The sequence below is a fragment of the Esox lucius genome, chromosome 17 (genome assembly GCF_011004845.1).
Source record: "Esox lucius isolate fEsoLuc1 chromosome 17, fEsoLuc1.pri, whole genome shotgun sequence".
NCBI lineage: Eukaryota > Metazoa > Chordata > Actinopteri > Esociformes > Esocidae > Esox > Esox lucius.
The window spans coordinates 31,015,495-31,033,993 of NC_047585.1; the positions used below are offsets into that span (position 1 = coordinate 31,015,495).

Here is an 18,499-nt window from a genome sequence, read left to right on the forward strand (position 1 = left end):
CTATTTTTTATTATTATGATGTTGTTTTGATGTTTTCATTTGAGTATTTGTTTTTATGTTCTTTTTCTTTGTAAAGCACATTGAATTGCCTCGATGTAGGAATTGTGCTAAATAAATAAACGTGCTTGGTTACATAGAGTGGGGCAAAAAAGTATTTAGTCAGCCACCAATTGTGCAAGTTCTCCCACTTAAAAAGATGAGAGACGCCTGTAATTTTCATCATAAGTACACTTCAACTATGAGAGACAAAATGAGGAAAAAAAATCCAGAAAATCACATTGCAGGATCTTTTATGAATTTATTGGTAAATTCCTCTGTAAAATAAGTATTTGGTCACTTACCACGCAAGATCTCACCCCATGGGGTCAAAAATGATCACAAGAACGGTGAGCAAAAATCCCAGAACCACACGGGGGGACCTAGTGAATGACCTGCAGAGAGCTGGGACCAAAGTAACAAAGGCTACCATCAGTAACACACTACGCCACCAGGGACTCAAATCCTGCAGTGCCAGACGTGTCCCCCTACTTAAGCCAGTACATCTCCAGGCCCATCTTAGGTTTGCTAGAGAGCATTTGGTCCAGAAGAGGATTGGGAGAATGTAATATGGTCAGATGAAACCAAAATAGAACTTGTCGTGTTTGGAGGAGAAAGAATGCTAAATTGCATCCAAAGAACACCATACCTACTGTGAAGCATGGGGGTGGAAACATCATGCTTTGGGGCTGTTTTTCTGCAAAGGGACCAGGACGACTGATCCATGTAAAGGAAATAATGAATGGGGCCATGTATCGTGAGATTTTGAGTGAAAACCTCCTTCCATCAGCAAGAGCATTGAAGTTGAAACGTGGCTGGGTCTTTCAGCATGACAATGATCCCAAACACACCGCCCGGGCAACGAAGGAGTGGCTTCGTAGGAAGCATTTCAAGGTCCTGGAGTGGCCTAGCCACTCACCAGATCTCAGCCCCATAGAAAATCTTTGGAGGGAGTTGAAAGTCTGTGTTGCCCAGCGATAGCCCCAGAACATCACTGCTTTAGAGGAGATCTGCATGGAGAAATGGGCCAAAATACCAGCAAGAGTGTGTGAAAACCTTGGGAAGACTTACAGAAAACATTTGACCTCTGTCATTGCCAACAAAGGGTATATAACAAAGTATTGAGATGAACTTTTGTTATTGACCAAATACTTATTTTCCAACATAATTTACCAATAAATTCATTAAAAATCCTACAAAATGATTTTGTGGATTTTTTTTTTTCATTTTGTCTCTCATAGTTGAAGTGTACCTATTAATGAAAATTACAGGCCTCTCTCATCTTTTTGAGTGGGAGAACTTGCACAATTGGTGGCTGAGAAAATACTTTTTTACCCCACTGTATTTGTGAGTGGCATTTAACAGATCAGTTGCACATGGAATCCAGGTTAGGACCTTTTACTTCTGGTTATGCTTAGTGTCCAGAATCCAAATATGTTTAAAACATACTTTCAAAATATCAAAGCACATAATTACTAAGAATGTTTCACACTGAGACAGTTGATATTAGATCACATTTTTCCTTAACAATATAATTTCTTTATTGAAAAATTCTAATTAGAAGATTAGAATTAAAGTAGACCCCATTTTATAAGGCAGTAAACTGATCACTAGGCTGAGTTTTTGGAACGCATATTTGAGGGAGAGAAAATAATTGTAAAACCTAAAATGATGGACTCATTAGGCTAATAACTCCAAAGATCTCCAGGTATGGGCTGGTTAATATATTGATTTACAGAATTACATTACATTATTTCTGTAATGTAGGCATAAGATTTGCCAATCTCTTCTCTTGGACAGGGTCTAGTAGTCAGAGTCCCCCTAGTGGCCAGGGGCCTTAAGTGACCGCTTATGTTGCTTATGCCTAGAGCCGGCCCTGCTGGCACCTATTGGAAAAACATGACAACTGAACTGTTGAGCATCTGAAATTCTATATCAAGCAAGAATGGGAAAACATTTCACTTTCGAAACTACAGCAATTGGTCTCCTCAGTCCCAAAAGCTTACAGAGTATTGTTAAAAGAAGAGGTGATGCAACACAATGGTAAACATGTCCCTGTCCAGATTTTTTAAAATGTGTTGCTGGGATCAAATTCAAAATGAGCATGTATTTTTACAAAAACAATAACATTTCTCAGTTATTACATTCAATATGTTATCAATTAAATATGGGGATAAATGATTTGCACATCATTGCATTGTGTTTTTATTTACATTTTACGCAGCGTCCCAACTTTTTTGGAAAGGGGGTTGTAATTTGTTAAATTGGTTGCTGCCACCATACCCTCAAAGTCCCTTGCTGTTTAAATCCACAATCAAGACCTACGTTTTTCAAAAACGACTTAATACTGATTTGTACTCTGAATGCAGTTCTGTCTGTTGCTGTAAGTTTATGATAAAAACAAATGTTTGTTGTGCTTTTGCTCTAGCAGCGACTATGTTAGCTAGGCATTTTGTAGTTATCACATTACACACATGGTAGAATATGGTTGATTTTCACAGTGATTTCAATTAAAATGTATTTGTATATTTAGTTAACTTGAAATGACACTTAAGAGTATATATATATATTTGTCTTTATATTCATGAGATATGAAATTGTCTTGACTCACTGAAATCATAATATTCAATAAAGGCACAACGAACAGATTTATTTTCCCTCTGTGTGGCGTATCCAAAATCCAAAGTATACTACCTATACATACACATACCAAAAGACATGGTTCTGTTGACCATGTTTTTTTTTTGCTAATTGAAGATTTTCTTTTTTGTAAAAAGTGTCATAGCATCTTTGGTCTACCTACAAAAACTACGCAAAACATCTCATTTGCATGTTGCCTATTTGGAAAACAGCAACAATCGCTTCATTGAATACTGGCATTAGACACATTTCATTAATTAATCAGATGACATAACTTGCAAATTTCAGAACCTTTTACATAATTGGATAACAGTTAATAAATATAATGGGCTTGCCAAATTTAACCTTGCCTTACAGTGTTCTCACTTTTGTCATACTTTTTGTGGCACACACTACTGGTGATGATGAGCTACCAAAATGATTTAGAAGTTTGTCAGACGTTCCAGTCTCAAGATGGAGGGGGGTGTAATTTTTGGCACAGTGGACCAAAACCAGCAGATGACATGGCACCCCAAACCATCACTGACTGTGGAAACTTTACACTGGACTTCAAGCAACGTGGATTCTGTGCCTCTCCTCTCTTCCTCCAGACTCTGGGACCTTGATTTCCAAAGGAAATGCAAAATGTACTTTCATCAGAGAACATAACTCAGCAGCAGTCCAGTCCTTTTTGTCTTTAGCCCAGACGAGACGCTTCTGACACTGTCTTGTTCAAGAGTGGCTTGACACATGGAATGCGACAGCTGAAACCCATGTCTTGCATACGTCTGTGCGTGGTGGTTCTTGAAGCACTGATTCCAGCTGCAGTCCACTCTTTGTGAATCTCCCTCACATTTTTGAATGGGTTTTGTTTCACAATCCTCTCCAGGGTGCAGTTATCCTTATTACTTCTACCACATCTTTTCCTTCCCTTCGCCTCTCTATTAAAGTGCTTGGACACAGAGCTCTGTGAACAGCCAGCCTCTTTAGCAATGACCTTTTGTGTCTTGCCCTCCTTGTGCAAGGTGTCAATGGTGGTCTTTTGGACAGCTGTCAAGTCAGCAGTCTTTCCCATGATTGTATTGCCTACAGAACTAGACTGAGAGACCATTTAAAGGCCTTTGCATGTGTTTTGGGTTAATTAGCTGATTAGAGTGTGGGATCAGGTGTCTTCAATATTGAACCTTTTCACAATATTCAAATTTTCTGAGGTACTGAATTTGGGGTTTTCATTAGTTGTCAGTTATAATCGTCAAAATTCAAAGAAATAAACACTTGAAATATATCAGTCTGTGTGGAATGAATTAATACATTATACAAGTTTCACTTTTTGAATGGAATTATTGAAATAAATCAACTCTTTGATGATATTCCAATGATATGACCAGCACCTGTACTCGACGTTGTATGCATGTCTTCACGGCGACGTAATGCATACGCACAAGCAGTCCTGTTGGTGGCAGTAATGCGTGTTACAAATGAGAAGAAAACGGCAAACGACATTTCCTGTGCATCTCGGAAATGGATTTCGTTCTGTTATTGTTAGCATTGATGTAGCTAGATCATTTCGAATAGAAGAGAGAATATTCTAATTGCAAGTGTGCTTTTCGGAGTTCAATATACCTGACTACACTTCAACTGGCTGACAAACCAGCCTGAGACCAGGTAAGTTATGTACAGCAACATTATTAGCACAGAGACCTGTTCGTGTGTTTCGCCAGCTAGCTAGATAATCAACTTACACATTAGCTCGCGTTAGGTTACGTACCTAACGAACGTTAGCAGAGGAAGCTGAGCCTTCCAGGCCGCTCCGTTTTTTCTTTCAGTGGAAGTCAATTAACTACAGTACATTAAGCTAACAGATACAGTTATCACATTGGTTTCTGTGGAGACCCACACTGGAAACTGACTGTTTTTCGTGTAAACATCCTCCAACATCATATTTGAAGTTAGTTAATTGTGGCTCGTGAATGATATGAAATGTTTCTAACTACATCTCTTAGATTACTGGCTGTCAAGACTGTTATCAATATTGTTCACTTCTAACTAGCCATTTCATAGCATATTACAACTTGTTTGTTCACATTACGCTAACGTTAGCTAGCTAGCTGTCCCGCTAATGCCTTCTATTTACTGCCCATCTTATGAATTCCTTTATCTCTTGTCTCAGATTGACACCTCAGATACGTTGTCTGGGTGACACCTGGCGAATGTAGCAACGTTCCAATTTAAAACCTCTGAACTGTGACCAAGATCATGGAAAAGGGTACGAAGATCTCTTACTGGTCATGTGCCTGCCTTTTGTCGCCATTTGTTTTGTCATAATCCATGTACTCTAGTATCTAATGTCTAGATCTGTCTCTGTGGACACAGATATTCAGACAGGTTCCGCAATTGCGTCTGTGGTTGGGGCAACAATGGGAGCATCTGGGACACAGAGCCGTTCAGAGGACGAGGAGTCGACTGGAATGAAAGACATAAAAAGAACAGCAGCACAGGCTTTTGTTGGGGGTGGCGGTGTTGTGCCCAAACGCAGGAGCTCTTCAAGGTTTGACAATATCTGACCATTGGATGTCTTTCATTCTGCTATATACCTTCTGAATTTGAGATCGGTCTGGCTGAAAGATAGTTCAGGGGAACTTTCTGTGTGGGCTATATGATACTTCAGTTGTATCTGGGATGGCAGAAAGCCCAGCAGCAAGAACATGTAACTGCTAACAAGGTGAAAAATCTACCCTGCTGCCCTGTCCTTGAACAAAACCCTTAACCCTAATTGAATGTAAAGTCAATGACTGATTCTGAATGTAAAATGTTCCTGATTCCCTCTTAGGTCAATAAAGAGGAAGAAGTTTGATGACGAGCTGGTAGAGAGCAGCCTGGCCAAGTCATCCAGCAGGGTTAAGGGCCCACCTGTCATTGAGCCAATCCGCTGCTCTGGGAGTGAACCCTCATCCAATGAGAAGAAGAAGGTATAGGGATGCTGTTTATATAGTTAGTTCTTCCTTTGTCTCTTCTAGAATCTTATCATTTGTATGTAAGTGTTCATATCTATTAAGGGTAAATGATTGATGATTAAATACAGTGGGAAGAACAAGAATTTGATAACTTGCAAAATTGGTAGTGTTTCCCATTTACAAAGCATGTAGAAGTCTGTAATTTCTATCGTAGGTAGTCTTCAACTGTGAGTGACGGAATCTAAAAATCCAGATCCTTCAGGTTTTGGGGCTTTCGCTGGGCAATACCGACTTTCAGCTCCCTCCAAAGATTTTCTATTGGGTTCAGGTCTGGAGACTGGCTAGGCCACTCCAGGACCTTGAGATGCTTCTTACGGAGTCACTCCTTATTTGCCCTGGCTGTGTGTTTGGGGTCGTTGTCATGCTGGAAGACCCTGCCACGACCCATCTTCAATGCTCTTACTGAGGGAAGGAGGTTGTTGGCCAAGATCTCGCGAAACGTGGCCCCATCCATCCTCCCCTCAATACAGTGCAGTCGTCCTGTCCCCTTTGCAGAAAAGCATCCCCAAAGAATGATGTTTCCACCTCCATGCTTCATGGTTGGGATGGTGTTCTTGGGGTTGTACTCATCCTTCTTCCTTCAAACACAGCCAGCGGAGTTTAGACCAAAAAGCTCTATTTCTGTCTCATCAGACACCGTGACCTTCTCCCATTCCTCCTCTGGATCATCCAGATGGTCATTGGCAAACTTCAGACGGGCCTGGACATGCGCTGGCTTGAGCAGGGGGAACTTGAGTGCGCTGCAGGATTTTAATCTATGACGGCATAGTGTGTTACTAATGGTTTTCTTTGAGACTGTGGTCCCAGCTCTCTTCAGGTAATTGACCAGGTCCTGCCGTGTAGTTCTGGGCTGATACCTTCCTGATGATCATTGATGCCCCACGAGGTGAGATCTTGCATGGAGCCCCAGACCGAGGGAGATTGACCGTCATCTTGAACTTCTTCCATTTTCTAATAATTGTGCCAACAGTTGTTGCCTTCTCACCAAGCTGCTTGGCTATTGTCCTGTAGCCCATCCCAGCCTTGTGCAGGTCTACAATTTTATCCCTTATGTCCTTGCACAGCTCTCTGGTCTTGGCCATTGTAGAGAGGTTGGAGTCTGTTTGATTGTGTGGACAGGTGTCTTTTATACAGTTAACACGTTCAAACAGGTGCAGTTAATACAGGTAATGAGTGGAGAACAGGAGGGCTTCTTAAAGAAAAACTAACAGGTCTGTGAGAGCCGGAATTCTTACTGGTTGGTAGGTGATCAAATACTTGAAATAAAATGCAAATTAATCATTTAAAAGTGTGATTTTCTGAAAATTACAGACCTCTACATGCTTGGTAAGAAGGAAATCCTGCAAAATCGGCAGTGTATCAAATACTTGTTCTCCCCACTGTACCCGCTAGAGTAAATGCTGGAAGAAGCATAGGAGATGTCTGATTCCCCTCCATGCCCCTTATATTAGATGTCCAAGTCCAGCACCACCCTTACTCCGCCCCTCACCATGGTAATCACCCCCCCGCCCATTGCCAAGAGGGTGAAGAAGAGCAAGCAGCCCCTTCAGATAACCAAGGACCTTGGTCGCTGGAAACCCACAGATGACCTGCTGCTCATCAATGCTGTGCTACAGGTAACAGGCTTAAGGGGACTTGAGATACACTGTTGATATGAAAAAATGAAAATATCAGTGCTATAAATATTGCGTGTGTATTTTTCCATGCATTTATCATACAGTTAATTCAGTATGGAAACAAAGTGGTGGCCACTGACTGACTGTGTGTGTGTGTGTGTGTGTGTGTGTGGTTAGACAACAGATTTGACCTCTGTTCATCTGGGGGTGAAGTTCAGCTGTCGTTTCACCCTGCGGGAGATCCAGGAGCGCTGGTATGCTCTGCTGTATGACCCTGTCATCTCAAAGTAAGAGCTCCACCACTGCCCAAACACCCCTGGTCTACTCCTTCTATCCACGTCCTTGTCCTCGCTCTAACACATTTAGCCTCTACTGTCTTGTCCCTAATCATTCAGCACAGTAAAAGACAACCCATTATTTGATTTGACAAGCTGAGTAAACACAATGAAACGTGACAGTGTTCTACCGTTTCTCTCTTCCAGGTTGGCATGGCAGGCGATGCGACAGCTTCATCCTGAAGCCATCGCTGCGATCCAGAGCAAAGCGCTCTTCAGTCAGGCTGAGGAGGCTCTTTTGGCCAAGATTGCATCAGTGAGTGAAGCTTCTGGGTTTCTGTGGTACTTGAGATGTGGATTCACATGAGGGGAGGAAGGGACTACACTAGCTTTCTAAATCCGGAGCCAAACAAACCAATGCCCAAATATAGAATTATGTAAATTATACAGAGAGTTTCTAGTAAAATCTTTGACTCATCTCACTGGTGTTTATCCTGGCCTTTTTTTGGTTTTACTGGCCCTATTTTCACTTGAGTGATGTGTCTTGTGATAGATGTCTGGCATTTGCCAAATTACACTAATTGGCTATAGGAGTCAACAGGTTTGGTAGTCACATGCCTGTCTTTGTCTTGGCCAGAGGGGGGCACTATAGTAATCAACAGGTTTGGTAGTCACATGCCATGTTTGTATTGGCCTAAGGGGGGCACTGCATCACTGTGGGCATGTTTTCAAATATATCATTTAAGTCACATGTTTTCGGATTAACAGAGCAGTCAGCCCAAGTTGGAGGTGTTCCAGGAGTTGCTAAGTAAGAACCCCAGTGTGTTCTACCCCTCTCGGACTCCCAAGAGCCTGTTGGTGCACTGGCAGCTTCTCAAACAGTACTACCTGCTGGAGGATCAAAGTGGTGAGAAACCCATCTGGGTTTATATGTTCATTACACCGGTTACCTCATAAATGACACCCCTTTTTCCTTCAGTGCTTTATCTTTGACGAGGGCCCATAGGGATGCAACATCCTTACTAATTGTTTTCTTTTTTTAACTATTCACAATTGTTGAAAATGAAGTGAGGCCATATTGTGTCTCTTGCAGTCCAACCTCTCCCTAAAGGCGACCAAGTCCTCAACTTCTCTGATGCTGAGCAGCTGGTGGATGATGCTAAGCTAAAGTAAGAAAACCAGTCAATGTTTTTACCATGATTTCAGTGTCCTTATTGGGAAATCCTTCTGTGTTGGTCATTCTAATAATTGTCTCTGCCTTGTTACGCAGGGAGAACAGGGATGAGGTTTTGGAGCATGGTGAGATATTTAAACATAAAGGATGAGGTTTTGGAGAATTTCTTTAAGAGTTTGTTTTTTAAACGTACAATCCTGATAATCTGGACAATTAGTCTACCACAGTGTTTCCCAATCCTGGTCCTCAGGACCCAAAGGGGTGCACGTTTTTGCCCAAGTACTCACACACCTGATTCAAACTAAAGACTTGATGATAGGTTGATTATGTCAATCATGTGTGTACGTGGTAGGGAACCATTTGAATCAGGTGAGTGAGTGCTAGGGCCAAAACTAAAACGTGCAACCCTTTGGGTTCCAAGGACCATGATTAAGAAACACTGGTCTAACAAAGTGTGTCACGGACTACTTTCAGAGCACCTGAATGCCTGATAATGCTATATTAGAGTGGAAATGTATTGCATCATCCCTTGTTCCTTTTGCCTCGTCCTCTTCTTCGCTGTCTCTCTAATCTCAGAGCTGATGATCTCTGACCGCCATCAGAAAAAGGAGATAAGACAGCTGGAACAAGAGCTGCCCCGCTGGCAGGTCCTAGTGGACAGCATTACAGGTGGGATTTGTGTACTTCTTTGCTTGTGTGAGTGTATATGCTTGTGAAAGGAGAATTATAAAGGCAGTTTCACAGGGCCTTTGGCCTTCATAAGTACAGTATATCACAAAAGTGAGTACACCACTCACATTTTTGCTAAAATTTGATTATATCTTTTCATGTGACAACACTGAAGGAATGACACTTTGCTACAATGTAAAGTAGTGAGTGTACAGCTTGTATAAGAGTGTTAATTTGCTGTCCCCTCAAAATAACTCAACACACAGCCATTAATGTCTAAACCGCTGGCAACAAAAGTGAGTACACCCCTAAGTGAAAAGTCCAAATTGGGCCCAAAGTGTCAATATTTTGTGTGGCCACCATTATTTTCCAGCACTGCCTTAAGCCTCTTGGGCATGGAGTTCACCAGAGCGTCACAGGTTGCCACTGGAGTCCTCTTCCACTCCTACATGTAGACATCACAGAGCTGGTGGATGTTAGAGAACTTGCGCTCCTCCACCTTCCGTTTGAGGATGCCCCACAGATGCTCAATAGGGTTTAGGTCTGGAGAAATGCTTGGCCAGTCATAACAATAACATATCAGTCTTTTAAATATACAGGTGCTGGTCATAAAATTTGAATATCATCAAAAACTTGATTTATTTCAGTAATTCCATTCAAAAAGTGAAACTTGTATAATGTATACATTCATTACACACAGACTGATATATTTCAAATGTTAATTTTTTTTAATTGTGATGATTATAACTGACAACAAATGGAAATCCCAAATTCAGTATCTCAGAAAATTAGAATATTACTTAAGACCAATACAAAAAAAATATTTTTTGAAATGTTGGCCGACTGAAAATTATGAACATGAAAAGTATTAGCATGTACAGCACTCAATACTTTGTTACAAAATGTACTTTCATCAGAGAGCATAACTCAGCAGCAGTCCAGTACTTTTTGTCTTTAGCCCAGGCGAGACGCTTCTGACGCTGTGTCTTGTTCAAGAGTGGCTTGACACAAGGAATGCGACAGCTGAAACCCATGTCTTGCATACGTCTGTGCGTGGTGGTTCTTGAAGCATTGACTCCAGCTGCAGTCCACTCTTTGTGAATCTTCCCCACATTTTTTGAATGGGTTTTGTTTCACAATCCTCTCCAGGGTGTAGTTATCCCTATTCCTTGTACACTTTATTTCTACCACATCTTTTCCTTCCCTTCACCTCTCTATTAATGTGCTTGGACACAGCTCTGTGAACAGCCAGCCTCTTTAGCTATGACCTTTTGTGTCTTACTCTCCTTGTGCAAGGTGTCAATGGTGGTCTTTTGGACAGCTGTCAAGTCAGCAGTCTTCCCCATGATTGTGTAGCCTACAGAACTAGACTGAGAGACCATTTAAAGGCCTTTGCATGTGTTTTGGGTTAATTAGCTGATTAGAGTGTGGCACCAGGTGTCTTCAATATTGAACCTTTTCACAATATTCTAATTTTCTGAGATACTGAATTTGGGGTTTTCGTTAGTTGTCAGTTATAATCAAAATTAAAAGAAATAAACACTTGAAATATATCAGTCTGTGTGGAATGAATGCATAAATTAGAAAAGTTTCACTTTTTGAATGGAATGACTGAAATAAATCAACTTCTTGATGATATTGAAATTTTATGACCAGCATCTGTATAAGTTCTTTATTCAGTAAGTTTTTGTCTTTCAGTATTGTTGTACTACACCGATCAGCCTTAACATTATGACCATTGACAGGTGAAGTGAATAACACTGATAATCTTATTATCATGGCACCTGTCAGTTGGTGGCATATATTAGGCAGCAAGTGAAAATTCTGTCCTCAAAGTTGATGTGTTAGAAGCAGGAAAAATGGGCAAGCATAAGGATCTTAGCGACTTTGACAAGGGCCATATTTTGATGGCTAAATGACTGGGTCAGAGCATCTCCAAAACTGCAGCCCTTGTGGGGTGTTCCTGGTCTGCAATGGTCAGTACCTATCAAAAGTGGTCCAAGGAAGGAAAAGCAGTGAGCAGGCGACAGGGTCATGGACGGCCAAGGCTCATTGATGCACATGGGGAGCGAAGGCTGGCCTGTGTGGTCCGATCCAACAGACGAGCTACTGTAGCTCAAATTGGTGAAAAAGTTAATGCTGGTACTTATAGACAGGTGTCAGAACACACAGTGCATTTCAGTCTGGGTCCCCATTCTGAACCGTCCACTGCCATAAGCACCTACAATGGGCACGTGAGCATCAGAACTGGACCACGGAGCAATGGAAGAAGGTGGCCTGGTCTGATGAATCACGTTTTCTTTTGCAACACGTGGATGCCCGGGTGCTTGTGCGTCGCTTACCTGGAGAACACATGGCACCAGGATACACTATGGGAAGAAGGCAAGCTGGCTGAGGCAGTGTGATGCTTTGGCCAATGTTCTGCTGGGAAACCTTGGGTCCTGCCGTTTCATGTGGATGTTACTTTGACATGTACCACCTACCTGAGCATTGTTGCAGACCATGTGCACCCTTTCATGGCAACGGTATTCACTGATGGCATTGGCCTTTTTTAGCAGGATAATGCGCCCTGCCACAAAGCAAATGTTTCCGGAATGGTTTGAGGAACACAACAAAGAGTTCAAGGTGTTGTCAATCCAATCGAGCATCTGTGGGATATGCTGGACAAACGGGTCCGATCCATGGAGGCCATGGAGGCCCCGCCTCGCAACTTACAGGACTTAAAAGATCTGCTGCTAAGGTCTTGGTCCCAGATAATACAGCACACCTTCAGAGGTTTAGTGGAGTACATGCCTCGACGGGTCAGGGCTGTTTTGGCAGCAAAAGGGGGACCTACACAATATTAGGCAGCTGGTCATAATGTTATGGCTGACCAGTGTGTTATTCTATTAATTGTGATCTTGCAGTAATTAATTTTATTTACCAGAGTTGACTGTTCCCTACGAGTTGAGCAGAGGCTGTATATACTGAAAAAACTGTTGGGCAGAACAGTGATTCACACATGCGCAAAAAGTTTGTAAAACTTCAGATCCTTTACTCCAGCAGATTAAAGATTACAGAAAAAGTGTGATCCACAGACTTAAAGTGGAGAATTTTGTTTCCTTGTCCTGGAGCTCTGCAGAACCTCAGTGAAATGCTGCTGGCAGCCAATGACCCTCTCAGCAGAGTGGAAAATCAGCCTCAGTTTAATTGGGAAGACTCATTCCTTAGCCCAAGATTGATTGAGTTGGTAATTGACTCTGATGACAATGTAGAACCAGTTTAAAGCTATCATTGTTACCGTGGGTGATCGCTGTTGTCCTCCCCCTTGAGTTTGTGAGAGAAAGTAATCTCCAGGAATGACTCGGCCCATCAATGGATCAAACCATTCATGTTGTTTTCTCAGGGATGAACTCTCCAGACTTTGACAATCAGACACTGGCAGCACTAAGGGGCAGAATGGTACGCTACCTTATGAGGTCACGAGAGGTGAGCATCTCATTTCAGATTTACCAAAAGACAGTGCAGTCAAAAACATAGTTTTTTCTATATTTGTCTCAGTAAGCATTTTTTCACTGAAATTCAACAGTCATTCATTTTCACTATATGTATAATAACAGTGTGTTTATTAAATGAAAAATCATGTATTTATCTGAACCTCATGTTGATACCCTATGAATAATCATCCTTATGTTTAAGACCAAGTAGAATTATTACCGTAGTAAAAGCACTGTTGAGCAGGTAAATTTTATGGAAATTGAATTGTTAGGCTAAACTGTGTTCCACTAGATCACGCTGGGCAGAGCCACCAAGGACAAGCAGATAGATGTGGATTTGTCTCTGGAAGGACCTGCCTGGAAGATCTCCAGAAAACAAGGTCACTATTATGTCACATGCATCACCATGACATAGTCCTTATTTAACACTGTGTGTTTCTGAATTGGCACCCCTATGGGGTGGAGCAAATAGGATGCCATTTTAACGCAAGACATTTCATCATACATTTTTATCAATCCATCAAATGTATTTTATAAAGCCCTTTTTACATCAGCAGTTGTCACAGTGCTTTAACTTTACCCAGCCTGAGTTGATGGACAGCGGCTTGGAGTAACTCCCTAGTGGGGTTGAAATTTAGGAAGACACCTAGAGAGGAACTAGACTGAGTCGTGGCCAGTCCTCTTCTGGCTGTGTTGAGTGAAGATTATAAGAGTACATAACAATTTGGGCCACATCAATTTTATTGCATGTTCCGATGACGAGCAGGTCAATAAATGCATGTGATTTGTCCAGAGTCTTTAAACAGAATCCAAGTCAGGTGAATGACCAGGTGGTTAAGTGGTGGGATGTGGGCAGTGGCGGCAGGAATCATCAGGCAGCCAATTGATCTGCAACACAACCAGGAACACTTTGGACAGTGACAGCTACAAGTCATTTGGGCCAAGCCGTCCTGAGACATGGTCCAAGTGCTCATGTCCTCTTAAGGTTAGACAGGACACCAGGAAAGTTAGAGAGAGTATTCCTGTGATTCAAAAGGATTCCTTTTGACTAACCCTTGTGTCCGTCACATAAACAAATGCAGTGTAAACAATTTGGACATTAAATAGGACTGACCTTAGGGTTGGGAAGGGGGGCCTTGAGACACTGTAACCTGAAGGTAAGGAAGGGACCCAAAGCAGGAAAGGGACCCAAAAGGACACCAACAAACCGCAACCACCCTGAACGAGGGCTGAGTATATCCCACAGAGCTGACTCCCATTGTAAGAGGACGGCAAGGGGGAACAATAGTCAGCCAGTGACTCCACCCACGAGTGGCATTGGAGAGAGGCCTTCCTGATGGAGATGAGAGCCCATCTGGCAAAGACAGCAAGGGTGGCCTGTAAATCCAGTGCCTTTCATTCACCTACGCATTTTTCAATATAGTGATTTAATATACACTCATGTCCAATCAGATTTGTTTTATAAAGCCCTTTTTTCAACTGCAGTTGTCACAAAGTAGTTCTCCAGATAACAACAGAAGCTGTATTGGCAGCACAACCACATGGACTGGGGACAGGAACAGCCAGGAGTAGTCAGGCCATGTCATCCAGAGGCACAGTCTTCAGTCTCCTTTCCTGGGGGAGGGAGGGAGAAATAAATACAAGTACAAGATTAACAATGGTGATTCTGATATGAATTAGTCTCACCATACTGTGATGTGAATAACAAGTTGCAATATGGCCTGCTGTCGAACTATGCATCCAGTGACAAATTACAGCATTATGACTAGATCAGACATGACCAGCCGGATTCACTTATGCACTGCCATTCCATTTATTTAGTCACATCACAGTAACGTAGGATTAATTGCGGCGTAGTGCAATTATCTAATATGATAGCTAGTTACCACAATTACATATTACACTAATGCACTGCCTAGGTGTTTCAGCGCACAGCTTGTATTTAGTGCTAGGTTGGGCTATTCTTCAAACAGTTACTTTGCAAATTGATTAACAGTGTGTTCTTGATTATTATTTTTTTTTATAATTGTATTCCAAAGCCAACCTTTATTACAATTGTCCCTTTTATTTATGCAAAGACTTGGAGCTGAGAGCAGGGTTTGTTTTGCATTTGAGCCTTGTATTGCAGCAATAATAAAATAATTCAAATAAAAATGTCAAAAATTGCCTCTTTAGGAAAAGCAATTAGACCGAGACAATAAAAAAAACATATCAACTATTTAAATTGCATCATGGATTTCCAAACATAGCGGGGGCAAAATAGTCAAAAGCAGTTCCTTTGTAAGCCTGTGGAATGTCTAGGACTAGCCAGTCTTGAGAACACATTTTCATAACTGCAGTTTGTCCAGTTTATTTTCAAGATAAGATAAATTACAGTGAGTTATGTATCTTATGTGAATCCAAAATGTAATCCAAAATTTCAATTTTCAAATCAATCACAAAAAATGTAAATTACATTTAAATTTCAATCCAAAAGGGAATACTTACTCAATATACTCTATGTATAAGAAAAGGTTGCAATATTATCAAGACTTTTAGTTTGTCAGTGTGTATTTATAATGGGTTTGTATGTCCATAATATACAGGGATCATTAAACTGAAGAACAACGGGGACTTCTTCATAGCCAACGAAGGACGCAGGCCAATTTACATAGACGGCAGACCTGTCCTGTCAGGAAACAAGTGGAAACTCAACAACAACTCTGTGGTGGAGGTGTGTGGAACGAAAACAGAAATACCAGGGGACAGGATATTGAATTACCTTGTCACAGGTTTCCTACACAACAAATGTAGACTGAAAGTGAAATACTTACTGACTGGCTGTTTTCCAATAATCTTGCATACAAAGTAAAATAAAATTGAGAGTAAAATAAAATTGCACTGTTGTTTTACTGAAACAACAGCACATAATTGATAGTAATGGCTGAGTATAATGCTTTTCCCCCATTACCTTACTCAAACTCTGAGCAAGTAATTTGTCTCTCCAGATTGCAGGTCTTCGTTTTGTGTTCCTGATCAACCAGGAGCTGATCTCCCTAATCAAGGCAGAAGCAGCTAAAATGAATCAGCAGTGAGTGAGAGAGATTGCGCCATGCTGCCCCAGTGAATCGGAGTGTTGAAATGGAAGCAGAGGTTACGTGCCTGTGTTTACTGCCCTGCCGGCTCAGCCATGCAGAGAAATGACCGGACGTCTCCAATGGACACCACACCATCAGGAGCCTGGTAGACTAGGACTACGTGAAGAAGCACAGAATTTAGAAAGGAGCCCCTTTGGTCATGGTCTTACACTGGAGGAAGAGTAAGATAGCGGTGTGCACTGAGAATGGTTGCTTGGCTTACCTTTTGTTGCAGAACATTTTAGGGTGAATCCCATTTCAATGATTCTTACCTTGTAACTACAGTACCATGACAAAAGTGTTACTTGTTTTAAAGTTTAAATTGGGATTCATGTCAGGAGGTTCCACCGTGCCTATAAGACAATTGGTTAAAACTGTGTTTCCTTCACTCTCCTTATAGAGATTTGTTCAGGTTGAACTGGTACAGGTTGAACTGGTACACGCCCAACTGCATTTAGGACCAGGATAGGGAATCAATTATATGTCACAAGTGATATTGTGTGTATCTGTATCACTGCTACATGCTGAAGCCATGTACAAGTAAATGTGAGTTGTTTTCTATCATTATTTTTTAAGGAAGCTTGGATTAAAAAGTGTCTAATGATATGCATTTTGTTGACTTATTTCTTCACCTCTTTTTCTCCCTTTAACTTGCTTCTTTAATGCACATCCCACTAAATTGCACTGCATCCCATCAAACTAATCACTCAAACTAGTTGTGTTAATATTTTTGTTTGGTATATTAAAAATACAAAATTGAAATGTACAGGGAGGGGAAAAAACGATTTGATCCCCTGCTGATTTTGTACGTTTGCCCACAGACAAAGAAATGATGAGTCTATAATATTAAATGGTAGGTTTATTTGAACAATGAGAGACAGAAAAACAACAAAATCCAGAAAAACACATCAAAAATGTTACAAATTGATATGCGTTTTAATGAGTGAAATACACTCATGGGGAGAACAAGTATTTGATACACTGCTGATTTTGCAGGTTTTCCCACTTACAAAGCATGTAGAAGTCTGTATCAAAGGTACTCTTCAACTGTGAGTGATGGAATCTAAAACAAAAATCCAGAAAAACACATTGTATGATTTTTAAGTAATTAATTTGCATTTTATTGCATGACATAGGTATTTGATACATCAGAAAAGCAGAACCTAATATTTGGTACAGAAACCATTGTTTGCAATTACAGAGATCATACGTTTCCTGTAGTTCTTGACTTCAGGTTTGCACACACTGCAGCATGGATTTTGGCCCACTCCTCCATACAGACCTTCTCCAGATCCTTCAGGTTTCGGGGCTGTCGCTGGGCATTACTGACTTTCAGCTCCCACCAAAGTTTTTCTATTGGGTTCAGGTCTGGAGACTGGCTAGGTCACTCCAGGACCTTGAGATGCTTCTTACGGAGCCACTCCTTAGTTGCCCTGGCTGTGTGTTTCGGGTCGTTGTCATGCTGGAAGACCCAGCCAATACCCATCTTCAGTGCTCTTACTGAGGGAAGGAGGTTGTTGGCAAAAATCTTGCGATACATGGCCTCATCCATCCTCCCCTCAATATAGTGCAGTCGTCATGTCCCGTTTGCAGAAAAGCATCCCCAAAGAATGATGTTTCCACCTCCCTGCTTCACAGTTGGGATGGTGTTCTTGGGGTTGTCCTCATCCTTCTTCTGGATTTTAATCCATTGCGGCGTAGTGTGTTACTAATGGTTTTCTTTGAGACTGTGGTCCCAGCTCTCTTCAGGTCATTGACCAGGTCCTGCTTTGTAGTTCTGGACTGATCCCTCACCTTCCTCATGATCATTGATGCCCCATGAGGTGAGATCTTGCATGGAGCTCCAGACCGAGGGAAATTGACCGTCATATTGAACTTCTTCCATTTTCTAATAACTGCGCCGACAGTTGTTGCCTTCTCACCAAGCTGCTTGCCTATTGTCCTGTAGCCCACCCCAGCCTTGTGCAGGTCTACAATTTTATCCCTGATGTCCTTACACAGCTCTCTGGTCTTGGCCATTGTGGAGAGGTTGGAGTCTGTTTGACTGAGTGTGTGGACAGGTGTCTTTTATACAGGTAACAAGTTCAAACAGGTGCAGTTAATACAGGTAATGAGTGGAGAACAGGAGGGCTTCGTAAAGAAAAACTAACAGGTCTGTGAGAGCCGGAATTCTTACTGGTTGGTAGATAATCAAATACTTATGTCATGCAATAAAATGCTAATTAATTATTTAAAAATCATACAATGTGATTTTCTGGATTTTTGTTTTAGATTCTGTCTCTCACAGTTGAAGTGTACCTATGATAAAAAATTACAGACCTTTATAAGCTTTGTAAGTAGGAAAATCTGCAAAATCCTCCTGTGTAGTTCTGGGCTGATTCCTCACCGTTCTCATGATCATTGCAACTCCATGAGGTGAGATCTTGCAGGGAGACCCAGACCGAGGGAGATCTAACATTTTCAAAAGGGGTTTCGATAGGCGTGGTACTTGCTTGCACTGAACT

The 18,499-nt window shown here is 41.5% G+C and overlaps 1 protein-coding gene across 1 annotated transcript; it reads left to right on the forward strand.

The window, feature by feature from the left end:
- Window positions 1–4,149: 4,149 nt before the first annotated feature.
- On the forward strand, window positions 4,150–16,601 carry mcrs1 (microspherule protein 1). The gene is made up of 15 exons (XM_010881182.4): window positions 4,150–4,320; window positions 4,826–4,921; window positions 5,029–5,203; window positions 5,486–5,624; window positions 7,121–7,285; window positions 7,463–7,572; window positions 7,768–7,876; window positions 8,329–8,467; window positions 8,654–8,729; window positions 8,831–8,859; window positions 9,311–9,403; window positions 12,789–12,871; window positions 13,172–13,259; window positions 15,465–15,592; window positions 15,867–16,601. The coding sequence occupies exons 2-15, from the start codon at window positions 4,912–4,914 to the stop codon at window positions 15,951–15,953; spliced, it is 1,431 nt and encodes a 476-aa protein (XP_010879484.1). The 5' UTR covers window positions 4,150–4,320; window positions 4,826–4,911; the 3' UTR covers window positions 15,954–16,601.
- The last annotated feature ends 1,898 nt before the right edge of the window (window positions 16,602–18,499 follow it).